Below are 20,942 nucleotides of genomic sequence, written 5' to 3' on the forward strand. Positions count from 1 at the left end.
AAAAATCTCTTCCTCATATCAGTTTATGAAGCTTTGAAGACCAAGTCATCAACATTTTTCCAGTCTCCTGTATTTTCTTGCTAGGAAATATTCTCTAATATCTTCCTACACCTATTCTAATGCAGTACTGATCTTTGGCAGGAGGCACAAAGAGATGATTCCTCAAGCTCTGAGGAACAGATCCTTCCCTATGGTCCAGAACAAGCCTTTAAAAGAGAGAGACCAAGGACTAATCGAAAGGAGCACCGGATGTGAGGAATACATGAGTACCAGTACCAGTGTTTAAGCTGCAGGAAATGTTTTACTCAGCAATGCTATCTCCAAACACACCAGCGCAATGCGAGAAGACTTTTACACACCAGAGAACCTTGCGGTGACACGGCTGCGTTTACACTGGAGAGAAGCAGTATCAGTGCTTGCACAATGCAAAGAGTTTTTCTCATAAAGAACACTTTCCAAATACACCAGCGGACGGGAGAGAAACTCTATCAGTGCCTGCATTGTGAAAAGAGTTTTCATAGTCAGAGTCATCTTCAAAGACACCAGCGCACTCACACGGGACATCAGCCGTATCACTGCTTAAAGTGTGGGCGGAGCTTCTGTTACACAAGTACATTTAAAACACACAAGTGCGTTAGAATGAAGGAGTCAGCTGCTCTCTAGTGAAATCACAATATAAATTTCAGTGAATGAAAAGTGTCATTTTCAGATTGTCCTTTTTTTTCGTATTATTTAAAACCTTTTTAAATTTTTTTAAACATTTGTACTTGTTCAAATGACATAGCGATGTCAAGTCATATAACTCAAACTGTCTTGAGTTTCCAAAGCGAAAAAAAGAAAGAAATCAACCTCCTTATCACTTCCTCAACTTTATTGCAAATAATAATTATAATTATTCTAGCATGCTTCAACACTCCAAACAATCCTTAATGTGTGTTTTATTTTAGCAATCATTCATTAGAACATTTCATATATCCATTTATATAGTGCTAAAATACTGAAGAAAACAAGATGGCGCAGTTTTGAGAGCAGCAAAAAAAAAGTATTCACATTTTAACACTTTTCAACAACGAGGGTAACATAAGATGTATAAATTTGATCATAGCATTAGAAGTGTAGATGTAATGCATAAACTGTACATGTGCAACACTAGGGATTTGAAATTAAAAAAAAAAAGTTTACTCACTCACTTTTTTGTGAGTTACTTAGTGCATTTACTTGCGTACTTTCTTCTCTTCCACCCTGTTTCCATGGAAACCTTAATTACAAGTGAAATCACTTCTGACCGGTCTCTTGAATTGCCTCCTTATCTGAGTCATTGGAGCCAGAATGCCAGAACGACGAATAGAAGCATTCGTGGAAAACACTGCAAACTTGCACAGCCTGAAAAACAGTGTATTTTAAACAAACAAACAAACAAAAAACAAAACAAAACAAAAAAACAGAATATGCCCGTAAATAACCAAGAAAAAAGAGATCTTTAGATTATTGATTTCAAAGCAAAATGAACCTACCATTTCCACTTGGTCCGTCGTTTGAAACTTTAGCTGAATTAAGATGAAAAAAAAAATTATTATAATTTAGTCTATAATTTAATTTAGTATAATAATAGTACAGTCACTTATGCTAAATGAGTCACTTATGCTAAATGGCAAAGAGTTTGTCTGTGCTTTTTTTATACTACAGCTTTTTGGCATAAATACAGCTTAGAGGACAATTAATATGTTCATTATATTTAGTATATCCCTGTACAAGTCTTGTCCTAGTCTTTATCCTAATACAAGTCCTGATTATGTTTAATTAGCTACGTATTAGTTTTATACTAATTATCTGTAATACCATTATCTGTATTTGGTTTTAAACCAAATTGGTTGGTAGATAACAACCAACACACCCAGAATGATGTTCTAACCCAGTCGCTATTTTTATTTGTCCCTGATTTTAGTTGGTTCTGTGTCAATATGTAGCAGTGTAAATTAAATCTCCTGTAAAGTCTTGTTAAAAAAAAACAAACAAAAAAAAAACGCATGAAAGGTAAAACATTTCTGTTCTGGGACAGAACATTTCTGGGACAAAACATTTCTGGGACTCTGTCCCAGTGGATGACTTTACTCTCAAGCAGATGCCTATTAAACCTGGCAAGCTTTCTTAAAACACTGACTAGTACACTTCCTATTCTGTATTTGTATCTTGTTATCTGATTTGTATCTTGTTACAATTGTCCAGAATTTGTTTCCGTTTTTTTTTTTTTTGCTCATTTTCATCAGTAACCACGTTGTACATTTCAGGGTTGCTGTGGATCTGGAAATGATTCCAGGAACACTGAGTTTGGAATACACCCTGAATGAGACACCAGTATATCTTACAGCTTTATTATGTAAATTGGCAAATTGGAAATAATCTAATCATTGACTTAATTCAAGAAATTGGGTCTTGAAATCTTGAGTCAATTTACAAATTAGATTAGCCAGCTTTACATTTTTTATTTTATTAAGCAGATTTGTTTAAATTGAACAGTAATATTTAAAGTTCTGTTGCTAAGACAAAAACAAACATCATGTCAGTAAACATCTTCCATGCTTAGCTACACGTGCTACATTCTGGCAGTACAAATCGTAAGACCAAAATCTCAGAATATTTCCCAGAGCTTAAAAATAAATCCAATTCTTTTGTAAATCTAACCATCGATGGTGAAGGTTGTTTCCATGCCAGCGTGGATGTGGTCTGTCACATGGCAGTGAAGGAGCCACGTCCCAGGAGTTCCTGCTACCAGTTCCACGGTCTTAAATGTCCCGGGGAACAAGTCATACACGTCAGCTCTGTGGGGGTAATCCGTCTGAGACAGGAGAGAAGTGATATTAATTACACAGTATACATAATAAAAAGGTTACGCGTATAAATGTAAATACAGTTAAATAAATTGTATATGAAGCTCTGAGCGTGTACCTTGTATATGAAGCTCTGAGCGTGAAAGTGCACTGTGTGCATATCTATCTCATTTCCCAGTCCCATTAAGTACCATTCAGTCTTATCTCCTTGCTGCATCCTCAAGCCAAGTAGATTCGCATACAGCTTTCCATTTATGCCTGATCAGTGCATGGAGAAAAGGATATCATTAGAAATCAGGCAAATTCAATTTGTATAGTGACACATCGTCACTAAGCAGCTTAGAACTTTCTATTAATGTAGATTTACTTTCAGTCTAGGGTTTATTATATCAACTAAATGTAATTTTTCGGCTAAAAGTGACTAACCATGCATCATGTTACTCTCCATAAATCCTTCATCATCTTTGTCGAAAGGTTCTTGGCTCTTGTGCAGGTATGTTTCCATATTGTTCTCTAGATACCAAGATTCATTTTCATCAAAGACCATAAAGAGCAGAGCGAATTCTTTATCCACGTCTTTACGACGTCTGGCTTTGTCTAGAGTCCCTTTACGACACACAACCAATGGTCCAACTAGGCCACTAGCCAAATCCTGTCAAGGTCCACCAGACACAACAAAAATAATACAAACATCAATATGCATTGTTTTCCTTTTAATACAAAGAAATCCCACCTTGGAAGTGCTAGTGTTACAAGGTATGCTGTACCTTGACGAAATCAGCTGATGAATAATAAGCGAAGGTTATACAGTTGGGATCGGTGCGTCCAGGACCTGAACTGATAGTCCAGTTATATCTCATAACCTTATCTAGAAAACACACATACATACACAATATTATTTAGCATGCAAAGTAATGTGTTTGAGAATATCATTAATCATCAGTACTCTGTAGTTAAAATGTCTGGTTTACCAGGAGAAACTGGTGCAAGGTTTTGCTCATTGGGCTTCACACCATGAGCATGAACTGAATATGGCCTTGTGGCTTTGTTCTTAAACACAACTTGCAACCTCTCACCAACCTCTACCCTGAGAATTGGACCTGCAAAAAAAAACAAACCTAAACTCAGAATTAAAAGGAACCAATCTGTACATTTCTTTGTTGCTGGGGTCATGCCATCAAGGAACATCTGTAGACCTGGGATGGTGCTGTATCTTCTAATCAGCTTTTATTTTAAAGCGTTGTAAGAACCGATTCATTATTTCTAAAGGTTAAAAATTGACCCTGGCGACAAGATAATTAACCCCAGGCATGCTAATTATAATCTAGTATTAATAATAATAATAATAATAATAATAATAATAATAATAATAATAATAATAGCACTAAAATGCTCCAACACAGTTAGGCTGAATCCTTAATTATTTTTCATTTACTACATAGAGTATTGTAGTATGACAAATTACATTTACCTGATAATTTTACATCTGTTATTATTAAATCTGTTTTATTAAATACCATATTTCCTACATTATTTGAAAGAACTTTAAGGAGCACAAATTAAAAATGTAAAAGTAGAACAGTAACATCTTAATATTTTAATATATATTTATTTTGCTTCATAAAAAGCATTTTCAACTAAGTATACAAATAGTATTTACAATGTAAAAACAGTGTGTATTGTACCCAGAATGCCTAGATGCTCTTCATCAGGGCCTCTATGCTTCTTGGTTGTAAAGGTGTCATCTGTGTACTGGCGGTACACCACCTTTTTGTATTCCTGGCCAATCCGGCTCTCAGATTTATTCAGGAAAATGTTTCCAGGGCTGGGGAAGGAGAAGGAAATACAGAAAAAATATCAAATAAGGTGAGAGATTTGTACACACAGTATTTGGATCCTAGTGACCAACACTGACCTTTCATTTAGAATAGACATATGTTTCTTCATCTCCCATGTCCGGTTCGGGGCGTAGTTCCACACCACTTCTTCAGCAGCCAAATAGATATATACATCAGGCTTGAAGGTTGTAACCTCAGATTTAGGTTTCTGGCTCTGTGTGCAGCTCTTGACTGTGTACAGCTGACGCATGCCACCACGGTAGTGATCGGTTGTACGACAGCTCAACCCAAAAACACCTTGAGTTAAAAAGTAAATTCCAAGAGCAATGTCAGCAGTTTCGAATGAAATGATGATTCATTTAAATTCATAAAGCAAAGCATATCAACATAAAATCTGTCTTCTATAATGTCACAATGTGTGAGTTGACTTTAATAAATTCTTGCCATACTTGCATGACCTGTCGCAGGACCAAGAGATCACTCTCATAATAATTGTGGAAGTAGGAAGGGGCTAGTTATTTATTCACCACCTAGTTTATGAGTATTGTTTACTTTTTTGAAAAACCATGAAATCTCAAGCGGTTAAGTCTCTGGGTTGTTGATTGGAGTATTGGGGTTCAAGCCCCAGTACTGCCAAGCTGCCACTGTTGGGCCCTTGAGCAAGGCCCTTAACCCTCACTGCTCCAGGGGTGCTGTATCATGGCTGACCCTGTGCTCTGGCCCCAACCATCAAAGATGGGATATGTGAAGAAAGAATTTCACTGTGCCGTAATGTACATGTGACAAAAATAAGGGATTCTATTCTTTTTTTGTCGTCAACTTAGGTTATTTGTTTGTGTATGGAGTTTAGTAAGGACCTCACAATTGCTATGTACATATAAACAAAACACAGAAATGAACTAGGGTTGTACTTTCTTTTTCACAGGACTGTACCTTGAATGTTTAACCCTGAATACAGATACAGAAATCGATATTTAGAGCACTAAACTGGTACAGATAATGGCAATATTTCTATTATGAACATTTTTATTATTATAAACTTGAAGCTAGATTACCGTTGTTGTCTGGTACCATGGAGACAGTGACACTGGTGTGAGGAAACAGGTTGAGTGTGTCGTGTGTATTGCCTTCCCGCTGAAACGTGTTTCCCTGGAAGTAAACACCGTGGATATCCACCTCTGTGCCCAAGCCAAGCATGTGCCATACGACATGGTCCCCCTCACACAAGTCGAGGGCAGGAAGGTTCCCGTACATGTAGCCGTTTACACCTGAGAGGGAACACACACACGTACACACTCATTGTAATGGATTAAAAGAACATGTACATATATATATATATATATATATATATATATATATATATATATATATATATATATATATATATATATATACATAATATTTAATATTTGATATATACAAACAGCCGAAGTGCTTACAGTGCATTTTGTTGCTCTCCTGAAATACTGGATCATCTGGGTCTGAATCATCACTACCAAACTTATCCATGTTCTTTTGAAGATACCAGCTTTTATTCTCATCGATCACGGTGAAGAGAAGAAAAAACTCTTTCTGCACCTCTGACCCTATTTGCTACACAACACACATACAAACACAAAAAGATGGGTTCACAATAATACAAGAATATCACCATCTGTGAGGCTTTATGCATTAATGAAGTTAAAAAAAAATGTCAGTTTTCTGGATAGCTTTGCAGAGAGGGTGAAGACTAACATGTGCTTCATCTGACACTTAGAGATCTCACAACTGAGATTTGTATTTTAAAGAGAGAGAGATAGAGAGCGCGATTTATATATTTATACTGCTACATCCCATTTACATTTTTCCAGGAGTTTTCACTTGCAGGCCTGAAGATTTGCTAACAGTAAATCTTTCTGTAAATCTCATTTGTTTTTAAACAATGCTCACTAGATGACTAGATGAACTGATGTAGGTGTGTTGTAAAAGTACCTGTCGTCCACTCTCATCCAGAACTCCTTTCTTGCACACCTGCAACGGTCCCACCAAACCAGAGTTGGTGTCATGGACAGGATCTGTAGCAGAGTAGTACAAGTATGACAGACAGGGTGGGTCACTGGGTGAAGGACCTTCTGTCACCCGCCATCGATATGTAAATGTGTGACCTGGTGCGACACTGGCACCTGCTTTCTGAGAACCTGAAAAGGACAAAGAAAAAGTAAGATGTCTCCACTCAACCCAAGAGGTCTGTGTAAACCAAAGGATGTGTTTGTCTTACCATCCTGATACATGGCTCCTTCGTAAACTTTATCATACGCCAGACCATGAGGTTGTAAGCTAAAGTTTTTCAATGCCATATTCCGAAAGGTTACCACAATGACATCTCCAGGTTCACCTCTAATCACTGGGCCTATGAATGACAGGAAAGATACAGGAAAAGTGTGTCATTTTTTAAAAATGACTAGTACCACATTAATCACATTTGACATTGTTAGATATCAGAATATGAACAATGACATGACTAATATGCACTTTCCGTGTAGTTATCGTAACTTTTTAATTTTTTGAAAATTGTATTCCTGTTCCTCACCAATTTTTTTTTTTTTTTTTATAAGTTCTCTTTTATTTCAGCACAACTGCTGATAAGGTTTAAGGCATGCCTAATCCAAGACAAACTGCTGCTCATAGAACAATACACAGCAGCTGAAATTGCTTGTAGGAGTGTATACATACACATACTCATAGTTTGTAGTATTGGTTCAATGGTTTAGGCTAATGATCAGAAGTCTGGGGGCTCAAACCTGAGCACCACCAAGTTGTCACTATTGGGGTCCTGGGATAACAATGATCTTAAGGTGCTGTATCCTACTCTCTGACTTTCTAACAAACTAGGATATGCAAATAAAAAAGTACAATATGATGTAATGTGGTGAATAAAGGTTTTGTATATAGATGGTCACATTAGTATATTAGTATAATATAAATGTGAGTGTATCATCATTGTCCGTAGCCTGGAACGTCTATTAAAAGTATTATAAAGGTAGTGGATTGTTCTTAGAACAGAAGTCCCTGGTAGTATGTGTGGTTCTGATAGCAGTGGATCAGATACTTGATTCTCAGTGTTACTGCTGGGTTGAGAAACAATTGAGCAACCAGACATCTCCAGCACTATGGGCAAAAATGTACAATAGCTACACTTGTGATACACTCTGCATAATAGCTACCCTTGTGAAACATTTAGTCACAGCATATACACTTCTACTGTAGAAAACAATGTCTCAGTTTACCCAGAAATCCAAGATGGTGTTCTGAGCCATGTTGCTCATGCTTGGTGGTAAATGTGTCATCACTGTAAGCAACATATTTGGCTTTCCAGTACTTCCCTCCAAGCCTGCCAGCCTCTTTACCGAAGAATTCTGCAGCAAAACTACAGTGGGAGAAACAGAAACCATACACACATACAGACATATTTAAAAGTGCGTTATGACATTGTTTACAGACTGTATGGTTGTTTATGTACATGCAGAATCAAACCAGATCACCACCACAATAACCATGTGCAAGTATAATCACCTTCCCTCCTTGTCCAGTGGTTCACCTGTGAATTTATTAATCCCAGAAGGGCTGTAATCCCAAATCACTTCCTCAGCAGCAATGTAGAAATGTCTTTCATGGCCGGGAGGTACTGTGGGTGCAGCATTACCCTTCTCACACACAGACACCTCGTAGAAGCCCTGCATACCTGCTGCTCATCAGCAGTGGGGGGGGAAATGGAGGACGTGGTATAAGGCAGAATTCTGATTTACATATGAAGTCAAAATACATAATCCACTTACACGCACCAACACACACAGATAAAGGCAGATGGACCAGGTGCATTCATGAGTTCTATTTTTGTTTCAAGTCTGTAATGCTCTACTGAATTCATGCTATTTTACTTTCAAATACCATTGCAATGTCGGATCCATTGGTTTAACCAAAAATAAAACCCCACTATACTAAAGATATAATTAAATATGAATATTCAGATGGAATAAATAATGTGTGCATCAGAAGTGGGACCCCATGCAACACACAAAGAAGCCTTCATTCATTCATGAGCAGAAGGTACAGTATAGGAGAATGTTGTGTTATGTTGTGGGTGATATTATGGGTTTACAATGTTTGAACCATGGCCAGGTTTAGATCAGTATATAGATACAAATATATCGGGCATTAAATGATAATGATAAAGATAGCTGCATTGCTTTATACTAAATTGACAACTTTCATATATATTATTTTTACAAAATTAATAAAAAAAATTAATAACTGATGTTTTATTTTCTCTACCCAGTGGCTTTTATTTGTTATAAAAACAGAAAAAAATACCTTTCATGTGATCATTAACTTGGCAGCTTAACAGCCACTTTCCTATTGTCATGGGAACCATTTTTGCAGTAACAAAAGTGGCAGGAAATAGGCTGAGCACATCGGTACGGTGGCCCCGGTCAAGCAGGGTGTGACCGTGGAAGTAAGCAGAATGAATATCTACTTCATTTCCAATTCCAAAGAGGTGCCATGAAACAGTGTTTCCAATGCACACATTCAGTGTCGGCAAGTTACCAAAAACATAACCGTTGATTGCTGGGAAAAGAGAAAGAAAACATTCAGAAAAGTGACACACATGAATTTTATTATTCATAGAGGACTTCCCACTGAAACTGAAACTACGGATATAAAACTTCCTTTGTATTACTTTGGAACTGAAAGGCACAGAATGATTAAAAGAAATGTCTTGTTTGTACTTATTTAACCCCTAAATTAGATGCTGATCTCAACAACAATCACAGTCACAAACAAAGAAAACACGAATGCTGAACTGCTTACAGTGCGTCCTAAATTAGACGCTGATCTCAACAACAATCACAGTCACAAACAAAGAAAACACGAATGCTGAACTGCTTACAGTGCATGAGGTTAGACTCCTGAAATTCTTCATCTCCTTTATGATTAGCAGCATCAGGGCTGAACCTGCGAATGTTGTCATCAAGATACCAACTTAAATTTTCATCTACCACGCTGAACATCAAGAAGAACTCCTGATCCACATCAGAGCGCTGTACTCCAGAGCTGTCTAGAACTCCTGAGAGCAGAAGATGTATGATGCACGTTAAAGCAATGTTTGTGTTGTATGATACATATGCATTTGCAGAAGTGTGTCCCGAAGCGTACCCTTATTGCAGGTTAACAGAACCCCTATAAGTCCTGATGCAATGTCTCTAGGTGCTTCTACATGGGAGTGGTAGATCCAGGTGAGGCAGCTGGAGTCAGATTTGGTAGGGGCGAACTCTTCTGTCACCTTCCAAGAGTATGTGTAGTTTTCACCAGGAGCCACAGCATCATCTTTCTTAAAGCGACCAGATGTACCGTCCGGGTAAAGTGCACCTGGTAAACAGTACATATTGTTCTCAACCAACACAGACATTTCTACAAATTAGTAGAACTCTGGAAGAGTAAACTCACATAATATTTTTGGCAAGAAAAAGATCATTAGCTAACTAGCTAGACAGTATTACAGTGTGTTTAAATAATACTCTGACTAGGTAAAAAAAATGAAGAAAATGCCTCCTTAATTCCCACTCAGAAAATCAGAAAGGTTACCTCCAGTTTGTGTTTATAAATGAACCTGGCTGCTCACAGCGTCAAATAGCAAAATCCTTCTAAATATATGTACAGTATATATTATACAATTGGAGGTAAATATCAATTGCATCACTACCATTAGCTGACTGGATTGATGCTAGCAAACAACAACAATGTTTTCCCAACTTTGTAGCTCAAATACACTTCCAAGTTGGACACAGCATTCTCTACCCAGATACATACAGTATCTACACAACCTGAAAAGAATCAGCAACATGAGTTTTAAGTCCTCAAAAACTTAGTCTTATGGACAGAGAAAATAGAAAAGGGAAACCACATCTAGTAGATTTCTTAAAAATACTAGATTTTCATAAAAATACTAACACAGTGAAGACAGAGCTTGAGGATGATAAAATAAAATAATCTGACCTGGTTTAAAATAGCGGAATACTACATAATATAAAAATAAAATTTGCCGTTCCGATTGTTTACATTAGAGTATTACATCCAGAGACATACCTACAAAAAAGACCTATGTATGGGATTTATTTATTCATTCATTCATTCATCTTCTACCGCTTAACCGAACTACCTCGGGTCACGGGGAGCCTGTGCCTATCTCAGGCGTCATCGGGCATCAAGGCAGGATTCACCCTGGACGGAGTGCCAACCCATCGCAGGGCACACACACACACTCATTCACTCACGCAATCACACACTAGGGACAATTTTTCCAGAGATGCCAATCAACCTACCATGCATGTCTTTGGACTGGGGGAGGAAACCGGAGTACCCGGAGGAAACCCCCGAGGCACGGGGAGAACATGCAAACTCCACACACACAAGGTGGAGGCGGGAATCGAACCCCGACCCTGGAGGTGTGAGGCGAACGTGCTAACCACTAAGCCACCGTGCCCCCCCCGGGATTTATTTATATTTATTTATATTTACATTTATTTACTCCTATTTATATAGGACTTTTGTACCATTTCAGCGCAGTTCATAGTGTAGTAAATTAAAAAACTTACACAAAAAATAAAATAGGTTAAAATGCACATATAATTAAAGTTCATGATTAATGATTAAATTAAGTTTCTACAAATCAACAATTTCATATTTCCTATTTTTTTATTGTGGGCTGGCTTATACAAAAAAAAAAAAACATAAAAAAAACAGGGATGTTCTGGAAAAATATGCTTGCATTAATCCGATAGATATTTAACTTTAAGTTTTTTTCTTTAGTATATTTTCCTCACATATCCTGTAAACCAAGCTCATAGTCATGGAGTCTTGGGTGTATTTGTAGAGTGTCTTTCCTGTGAAAACATTTAGCAGAGCTCAATTTGACTAGAGAACAAACTTTACCAGTTGGCTATCCTATTTCAGTTGTGCAAGATGGCCTTAAGCTTCTCAACTGTATCTATCTCTACTTTTTGTTCTCCCTGATATGCAATAAACTAGGTCTGAAAACCATGGTACTTAGAAATGGTACTACGAAATAACGTGGGTGTTGTAGCACACTGTCAGTGTTGAGATCTTAATGTAAGATGCATATTTCTTTAGTCTTGATTGCTTTGAGATTTTCCCATGTGCTATGTTTTTACCATCTGAGTTTTCTGACTCACTGAGTTAGTTTTCAATGATTTAAGACTAAACTGGAGGTTCCCTGAAAGATGGATTGTCATGTATTCTAAATATTTTACAGATAATTTCCTGCCAGACTGAACTTTGGCACCACTTCCAACAAGATTGCCTGGTCATAGAGGTCAAGGTGAAACGCTGAGATACGTGCTGACTAGCTACGTCTATGCCAGTAAATTCTGTTATTTCTCAATGTTTCACAATATGGGCAAGCAGGTCCACAAAAAAAAAACTACACACCTGGATAATGAGGAAACATACACCACAATGAATGAAGACAATGACTAAAAATAGGAGAAAAAGTAAAACTTAATGTAACTTATGTTGCCAGAACAAATTGTACACCTTGGCGTATATTCTATAAGTTTATAAAACTAAAACTTTACCTAAGATAATTATTTCAATAATTTTATATATTGATAAATATAATATATTTAATTAATATATAAAATATATATATAATATATTTTATATATATATATATAATTCTTGAAATAATTATCTTAGGTAAAGTATATATATATATATATATATATATATATATATATATATATATATATATATATATATATATGGCCTTATATATATATATATATATATATATATATATATATATATATATATATATATATATATATATATATATATATATATATATATATATATATAAGGCCATAGCAAGTGTCTGACACCACATTTATCCTGATCAAACTAATCAGTGAACCCTTGTGCCCTATGGCTAGACTTGGGTTCATTCTTTAGGAGTCCAGTGCCATGGAGAGAACATAGGTTTCAAACATAAGATTCAACATAGGATAAAATTGAACAGTCAGAGGATTTGCACTGACTTTATTCTCCTGGCACAGGTGGATCTGAAACTGGGCTCACAGAATAAATATCTAATTAAATGTTCTGCACACTGTAACATTTTATCCCTTTAACTTCTCACCCATCTATTTTTGCACAACATGCAGAGTCAACAGGACTCTGAACAGTCTTAAAGTTTAAACAGTAATCATTAGTGGGATTGAACTGTCTCTCATTGTCTTTATTAAATAGCATATTGTAGTCACAAAGCTCAGTGGGCAAAGTTTCCTCTGAGAAACTAAAGATTGCACCAGCTATAGTGTAAAGATTCACATTACACATGAATCTAAATTAAGACCAATGTTGCAATGGATGTCTGAAGAGTTGCATTTGAATTTAGACTGCACAAAACCTGCCTAACAAACGTGAAGTTACTTGAATACCTACTGTTTAAAAGACATTTTCTGGCATCGTTGGCAGAAAAAAGATCCAGGCCAAAATGAATAGCAAAAAACCACACCCTGGGATTTGATGAGTATTAAGAAATGTCATCATTATAAATTATTTACAGTAAATTTGTCATGCCTTTCCAAAAAACAAAAAAATCAATAGATATAGTCAGAGGCCTAAAGAGCTTATGCAATTAGCTCTGAAACAGAAAACAAAATCAATACTAAAACATCTTTACTAAAAGCATAAAATGCTGGACATGACTGATCCAGATCTTTGTGTGTGTTGCCTCTCATTCTGACACATTTTCTCAGTCCAGGTCATTCCCGGAAACCAACAGAGAGTTCATTAGTTCATTAGGTTATTATAGGAGTTTCTGGATGCTGTGGCACAACTGTAGGATTCTGGTTTGTACATGAGTCTTAAAAGATAATGCAGATAAGTGATAATGATGACAAGTGTTAAGAAAGTAACACTGCAGTGTAAGCAGATTGAGGTGAGTTTTGCATGATATATGTACTTTGTCAAGTGCAGGAAATTCTCTAGATCTCATTAAAAATGAAAGATTCACTAGGCAATACAACAACAGATTGTATACATATTATTGAAATATGCTTGTCTGCAATCCCTTGAAAATGTACTAAAGGACAAACAAGACGTGACAATTTCTTATAAAGGTCGTTTTCAAAAGGTTTTTGTCTTTATGTCTTGTATCTTAGTCACCAAAAACAAAATGTCGCACTTGTTACAATACTTGTGAATGTGTGTTTCACAGAACCCTCCTAAAATCAACAACAGAGACCTACCTTCAGAGTCCTTCTCATAGAAGACTCCATGAGGATGGACTGAATAACGTCGAGACGCAAAGTTTTTCACGTGTACCACAATGTCATCACCCACTTCAGCACGGATCACGGGTCCAAGGAATCCCAACCATTCTGGCTTATGGACCTCAGTAGAGAAAGTGTCACTTGTGTACTGTTTATAGACAGCTTTTTTGTACACACTACCAATCCGGGTCAGACCCCTTTTCAGAAATATGGAGGCGTCCCTTTTTGAAATGAGAGGAGAAACAAAAAAGGGAGAAAGAGTAGTCATAAGTATCATAGATTTCATTGCAGATGAAAATATTTTTAGGGCAAGTCAGCTTATAACATTCATGGTTATAAAACATTATACATGGTTATTATACATAAAGCTGCTAGCATACGAGATGCTTTTTACAGAATGTTTTTTTCCAAATAAGTTATAAATTAAATTCTGTGTTACATCAGATGATGCAAAAGTAAAATAATTTTATGAAATGTCATGGCAATAAAATATCAGTATATAAGTCTATGCACATAATACATGCACTGGTTGTGTTTTATTAGAAGCCAAAGTCATCAAATGGCAAAAATCAGTTGAGTGTATAAAAATTTTGAAATGTAACAATAGTGATTTTACTGCAGGATTTTGAAGCAATCGAATAAATGATTCTGATGAAACTGGTAAATAAATAATAACAGTGAAGTGCAAGAAACCATTACAGATCATCAACAATACTAGAGACTTAACAATCGCAACATGGCAAAAATAAATGATGATGCTGGTCAATAATAGAGATTCCTGAGTAATAACATAAGGTATTTTAAAATAGCTTAATGGTTTTTTCCTGTTTAACATAAACCAGAAGCTGCACTGAACTTGAAGCTCAACTGTGAAAAGGGATTACAATGTGCAAATGGATTCTACTGGCTGTAGCCAAAAGGTCCTGGCACCTCATAATCCACCCCTCACTGTTTTAACAGTTTATCACATCCCTTTCCAGAGTCAGCTAAACAAAAGTCTGTCATGTGAGCTCTGAATTTGCAAAAGATAACTTGGGTTAAGTCCAAGTGTCTGTTAATATGAGAATCTGACACCACACTGATAGTGCTCTGGTCTTTTTCAAATGTAAAGGTCTAACTTAAAGTGCCATTAGCATTTGAAATGGTCTCAGACATTCGAAATTGTAAATCCTTGCTCTATTCTAATACTAACATTCACAAAAGACTGTAACAAAACATAATTTGGTTTCAGATGTAAATGACTACAGTCTGGTGGGAAAGGGTTAAGGATTGTATATAAAGGTGGGATAGGGTTAAAGGTGGGATAGGGCTAAGGACTGTATATAACAAAGCCACACAGCTCATTCACTGATTTGTATTCACGTGTTTTTTTCATTCACTGATTTGTATTCACGTGTTAATAAAACTGGTTGCACCAAAGCTAAACAGATCGGTGGGTGGGACTATTTTACAGTCTGGAATTTAACATTTTTTTACATTTTTTTTTTTAGAAATGATCACTACATGAAATAAGGAATTAAGCCCTGAAAGCGGTTCTATTTTGGGAAAAAAAAATCTAAAAGTTCCTGTTCCTGTTTCTTGAAGTTAATAATGACCATAAATAGTCATATGTCTTGAAGACTTTACCATTGTGGAAAGCTTGATGTTTTCTGTGCAAAGACATTTATTAACATTTATAGAAGGACTCTTCTGTGTCAGATCAAACACACATGCGCCTTAAGTCACATTAAGTAGAATGAGGGCACATCCTGCCATCTGATAAGAATCAAAAACATGCAGCAAGTCAGAATTCAGTTAAAACGGAACAAGTTGTTTCATTATGAACAAGTTGTTTCACCAGTTCTCATAAACTAGACATAAACTAAAAAAGTCAGTGAATTTAATCTTAGTAATCTGGGAGCATGAACTGAGAAGATTCTGCTTTTTTCATCCTGTTTCTTCTGCTTAGCATACTTCTGCACATCTGGCTCACTTTCTGGATCTTGAGAGGATAATCTAATGCTGATTTGTACTGAAGATACTTTCACCACAACACGAAAAACTGGGTGGTTTCCCATTCCAGGTCTGCCTCCTCTCAAAATGTCACCTCATTTGAAATGTAAATACATCCGCTTATCTGTAAATTTGCTTCCTGAGAATATCAGTTATATAAAGCGACATGAAAATATAGTTTAATGGAAAATGAACAGGGGGTTTGAGGCAGTGCCAGACATAGGAGCTCATGGATGCATCCGATCGATCACACTCACAGACGTTGTTGTTGTTTTTACTACTTTTCTTACCCCGATAACAAAAAAAACATATATTGAATTCCACAAGTCAAAACACTTTTATTTACACCAAACATTATGTAAGCCAGTTGAGATGTTCAAATCTATGAAATCAAATGGCGTCTACTAAACACAAAACAATTGAACTTACGGGTCTTGATCAATTTTCTGGCCATTGATAAGATTCTGTCCACTCGCTGCGTAATTCCAGTCCACCTCGCGAATCCCGAGATAGTATGTCCTCGTAAGACATCGGCACGAACCCAGAACGGTCAGAAACGTCAGAAAAAAACTCACGATTCTTCCATTCATTGTAGGAACAGTCGCAGATGAGACGAGTGCTCAGTTTTAGCTCGTGTTTTCCCCGAGTATGAAGAGACGCGAATGAGAAGAGCAGAAACACGCGTTCGCTGTCCCAGGACTGTGTGTGTGTGAGAGTGCGTGTGTGTGTGTGTGTGTATGAGAGAGAGAGAGAGAGAGAGAGAGAGAGAGAGAGAGGACGAGCTTGTGTCGAAAGTGAAAGTAACGTCTCGTCACTGTGCCCTGCCCTGACGCTCTGTTTTTCTCTCTTGAGAAGAAGAACGAAAAAGTGATAATCCGCACGAGGATAACGGTTATGTGGCTGGGCGCTCCCTTAGAGACAGGGTGAGGAGCTCGGTCACCCGGGAGGAGCTCAGAGTAGAGCCGCTGCTCCTCCACATCGAGAGGAGTCAGCTAAGGTGGCTTGGGCATCTGTTCCGGATGCCTCCTGGACGCCTCCCTGGGGATGTGTTCCGGGCATGTCCAACCGGGAGGAGGCCCCGGGGAAGACCTAGGACACGCTGGAGGGACTATGTCTCTCGGCTGGCCTGGGAACGCCTCGGTATTCCCCCGGAAGAGCTGGAGGAAGTGTCTTGGGAGAGGGAAGTCTGGGCGTCCTTGCTTAGACTGCTGCCCCCGCGACCCGGCCCCGGATAAGCGGTAGAAAATGGATGGATGGATGGATGGATAACGGTTATTTTCGGTGTACCCGACAGAGTCAAGCTTTATGATGGCTTTCCGGTTACTTGTTTGCCTACGTTTGCCTCGTACAAACGTTCGAGGAAACGTCCTAGTTTCCTCTCTCAGTTCCAATACATGCGTTTCAGGCTGATTTAGCATTTAGTCCCTGGGATAGAATTCAGGTTCAGGGATCTTTCCTATTAGTTACTGAATTTATCAGTATAGTTCCTGAAAAATATGCTTCAACCTAAATAAGTGACTAAAAAGCTCAGTGTCTAATTTGAGCAAAAGTTACAATCATATGGACAGTAAGCAATAAGGTATTTTACACATATGGTATAAACATATAAAGTAATAATGTTATATATTTATATTTCAGTGAATTTGTCCACTCATTCCTACATATATCTATGATATGATATAAATGTTTGACTATTTCAGGAAGTAAGAACCACTAAGAGAAGTTGCATGTTTTACTTGATTAATCCACTTCCTTGAAACTACTTGATAAATACATATTGATCTTAAAAAAATACAATATATTTGAGTCAACTGCAGGATAGCTACAGGAATTTTGTTTCCTATCTTCAGCTAAAGAGGTTCTAACTGATAAGCTGTTAGTGATTTGCTCAACATGAGAATGACTAATTTGCCAGATATCCTGTACAAGAATAGACTTAAAAAAAAAAGCTAATAGCAATGCATGTTTCTAGAACAGCCCTGACAAAGCTCTGTTTAGGAATGTTGATTCAATCCATCCTATTGTTTATCTTTGTTTACATCATACAGACCAAACTAGGACACGTGGCCTGTCTCAGTCATTGGTTGAATCTTTGTAAGTACTGATTGAACAACAAAAAAAGAAAAAAAAAGGAAACGAAAAAGAAATACTTTGGCAATACTTAAAACACCCCTGAAGTAATTAGTCACTCTTAAGAGCCACAGAAATACGGTTTAATCCGCATAACATCTCTAATGTAACAGCTAGTTAGAGCTCATGCACAAAAAGCCCTTGTTGAGCTATGAGCTGAAACTGAACAGTGTCTCACACACAAACGTTCAGAGCAACTGCTCTGTAATTCCACACCGGTCTCTCAAAACCAGGCCAGAGCTACATAACCAGTACTCTGTCTGGAGTGAACTGTATGTGCATAATCAGAGGCATTGTTCTAAACAGGAATTTGTTCTTTATAATGTCTTATAAAATATCCTAACTGAAGTTTAATCTTAAAAATAAAGGTGCATTCTTTGGAGCAAAGCCAAAATAAAGAAAAATAAAAATAGATAGATAGATAAATATATATTCTGTATATTTGTAGATATAATATATAATATATAACACTGTGTATATAATGTCTATAGCACCTTGTATATCTTGTATATCCATACCTGAATATCCATAACATATTCATCTGTATATTATCCTGTTCATACTGTAAATACTGTACTCATACTATAAATACTGTACATCTTGCACTTTCTGCTTATTGCAATTCTGGTGAGAAATCAAAATGTATTTTGTTGGCTTGTACTTGTAGATGTGTAATAAAGTTTAATCTAATCTAAAGATAGATAGATAGATAGATAGATAGATAGACAGACAGACAGACAGACAGACAGACAGACAGACAGACAGATAGATAGATAGATTTTTTATTATAATTCTTTACTCAACCCATTCTCATTTTTGCAAAAATGAACTAATTCGTTTAACTAATTAAACTTAATAATTAATGATAATAACAAGGTTAACACAACTAATTCATTACATAATATGTTAAAGATGTGAATGCTTTTCTTATCTCTGTCTTTGTCTACTGTAGGTGCATGTCTGAACATATTTAGAAGGGATTCATTCTGTTTTTTGCTCCTCAAACAGACTGAATATGAGTATTAAATTTTTTCCTGCATTGACCCAGTTGCTACATTATTAGCCAAAATACTGCACTCACCTTTCCTAACAACTCATAAGGCATTAAGTCCTGAAGCATGTTCAAATATCTCATTATCCTGGATACCTAAATGCAACATGCAAATCTGGTAATAAAACCAGCAACACGAGTCTTTTATGACAGATGGTCATTCAGGCTTTTGTTCCTCAGACATCCATGTGTACAGAAAAAGTAAAGAAGAGGGCTAAAGTACACTGAGATCTGCTGAATCTGCCCTTTACTTTACATCACCTTTGACACACCTATGTAAGATTATAGAAGTACATCTAACAGTAACTGTTTAACGCTGTTACATTCAAGGACGTATTTGTACTGTTATCCGGTGTTGGAATTGTGTTTTTGCTTTTGTGCTTTTTTTCCCGTTTCTTTTTTTTGACTCCCCCTACTTACTATTTAACAGGTAACTGATTGATTGTCCAGCTGTGCCGGCTTACCACGCATGAGTGAGGCTGTACAGTATAAAGCCAAGAAGACTGGGCCAGAGAAAGAGAAGGAAAAAATGCTTGTGTTGGAGGCCTGCTCAGGTCGTCATGATAGCTGTTATCATGCTTGTCGAATATGCTTTTTTTATGTTAGCAGTTACCTTCATCTGATTGTTCTGTTTTTGTGCTTTTGCTGATGGTATGGTAGTAGCACAGCGTTACTACCTTAAGATGAATTTGCTACCTTAAGTATCGCTTATTTTTTTTTTTTTTTTTTTTTTATTTGTTTGGAGGTTGTAGGTAGGTGGGTGACATTTTTGTTTACTTTTCTCTTGTTTTGTGGTTAGAAAGGGAGTTAGGGAAGTTTATTTATTTTTCTTTTTTCTCTCTGTTTATTTGGAGGTTTTACTTTCTTAGGCAGCCTGCCTTGTTTTGTTATTCTTGGTCTTGCCCCCTCCTGAAGTCCTAAAATACCACATACATATAGTGTGTTTTCTTCACTTTGTCCATTGGTGTATGTGTATTCATAAACATTTTACCTGTTATAACTGGAGAAAGAAAGAGATGAGAAAAACACGTGTGCACTTCACCAAGTTCCCCAGGGAGTTTTCCCATTAAAATCTCTTGAGAAGCGATATTCAGTTTCCAAATAGAGGTCCCACGCAGTGACAATACAAAATCGCATTTTTGTTAAACAATCACAACAACATTAGATCAAATTAAATAAATATGGAAATCACTGCCAGAGTAATTAAGAAAAAGAAACACAGATAAACAAATGTGCAACAACTTTTGTGGGTGCCACATATGCAACAATATACTGTATGTGTTCAGCATTAAAATATCTGTTTTTCAGTCAGTAAAGCATGTAGCAACCAGAGATTGTTTATTTTTAACATGAGAAAGGTTTAACGTTATGCAGATATTGAACAACTTGGTGCAGTGCCTACCCTCTCTAGGTGCACTTCCAACTCTAGACAGAATGCCTCAATACCAACTGAGTGTTGCTCATTTTCCTGGCCGTGTATACACTTTACATACTTCAGCATATACTGTACCCTCTTCTACCCTTACTATTATATGCTTTGTAATTGACTTCTTAATAGCAACTTTAAGATGCCCCTGGCCCCCATCTACTGTAGATTTCACCTTTAATGTACACATCACTGGTTCACCATCACTAATTAAAAGACAGTGCTAGGCTGTGGTCTCTGCTCCAGAGAAGTCAGTCAGAATCTGTCACAATCAACATATTTTATTGTGAGTATGTTAATCATGTAAACATGATGGTGAATGTAATCTGAAATCTGAGTATCTTT

At 36.7% G+C, this 20,942-nt stretch overlaps 1 protein-coding gene across 1 annotated transcript; it reads right to left on the reverse strand.

Moving 5' to 3' along the window:
* Positions 1 to 882: 882 nt before the first annotated feature.
* On the reverse strand, positions 883 to 16,719 carry hephl1a (hephaestin-like 1a). The gene is made up of 20 exons (XM_060861460.1): positions 16,420 to 16,719; positions 13,975 to 14,219; positions 9,860 to 10,072; positions 9,594 to 9,770; positions 9,017 to 9,271; positions 8,219 to 8,390; positions 7,933 to 8,072; positions 6,924 to 7,055; positions 6,638 to 6,843; positions 6,106 to 6,259; positions 5,722 to 5,934; positions 4,744 to 4,963; positions 4,514 to 4,653; positions 3,800 to 3,928; positions 3,596 to 3,696; positions 3,255 to 3,480; positions 2,947 to 3,086; positions 2,683 to 2,836; positions 1,515 to 1,547; positions 883 to 1,383 (listed from the first exon to the last, which is right to left on the reverse strand). The coding sequence occupies exons 1-20, from the start codon at positions 16,578 to 16,580 to the stop codon at positions 1,316 to 1,318; spliced, it is 3,279 nt and encodes a 1,092-aa protein (XP_060717443.1). The 5' UTR covers positions 16,581 to 16,719; the 3' UTR covers positions 883 to 1,315.
* Between the last annotated feature and the right edge of the window lie 4,223 nt (positions 16,720 to 20,942).

The sequence above is a fragment of the Tachysurus vachellii genome, chromosome 25, assembly GCF_030014155.1.
Source record: "Tachysurus vachellii isolate PV-2020 chromosome 25, HZAU_Pvac_v1, whole genome shotgun sequence".
NCBI lineage: Eukaryota > Metazoa > Chordata > Actinopteri > Siluriformes > Bagridae > Tachysurus > Tachysurus vachellii.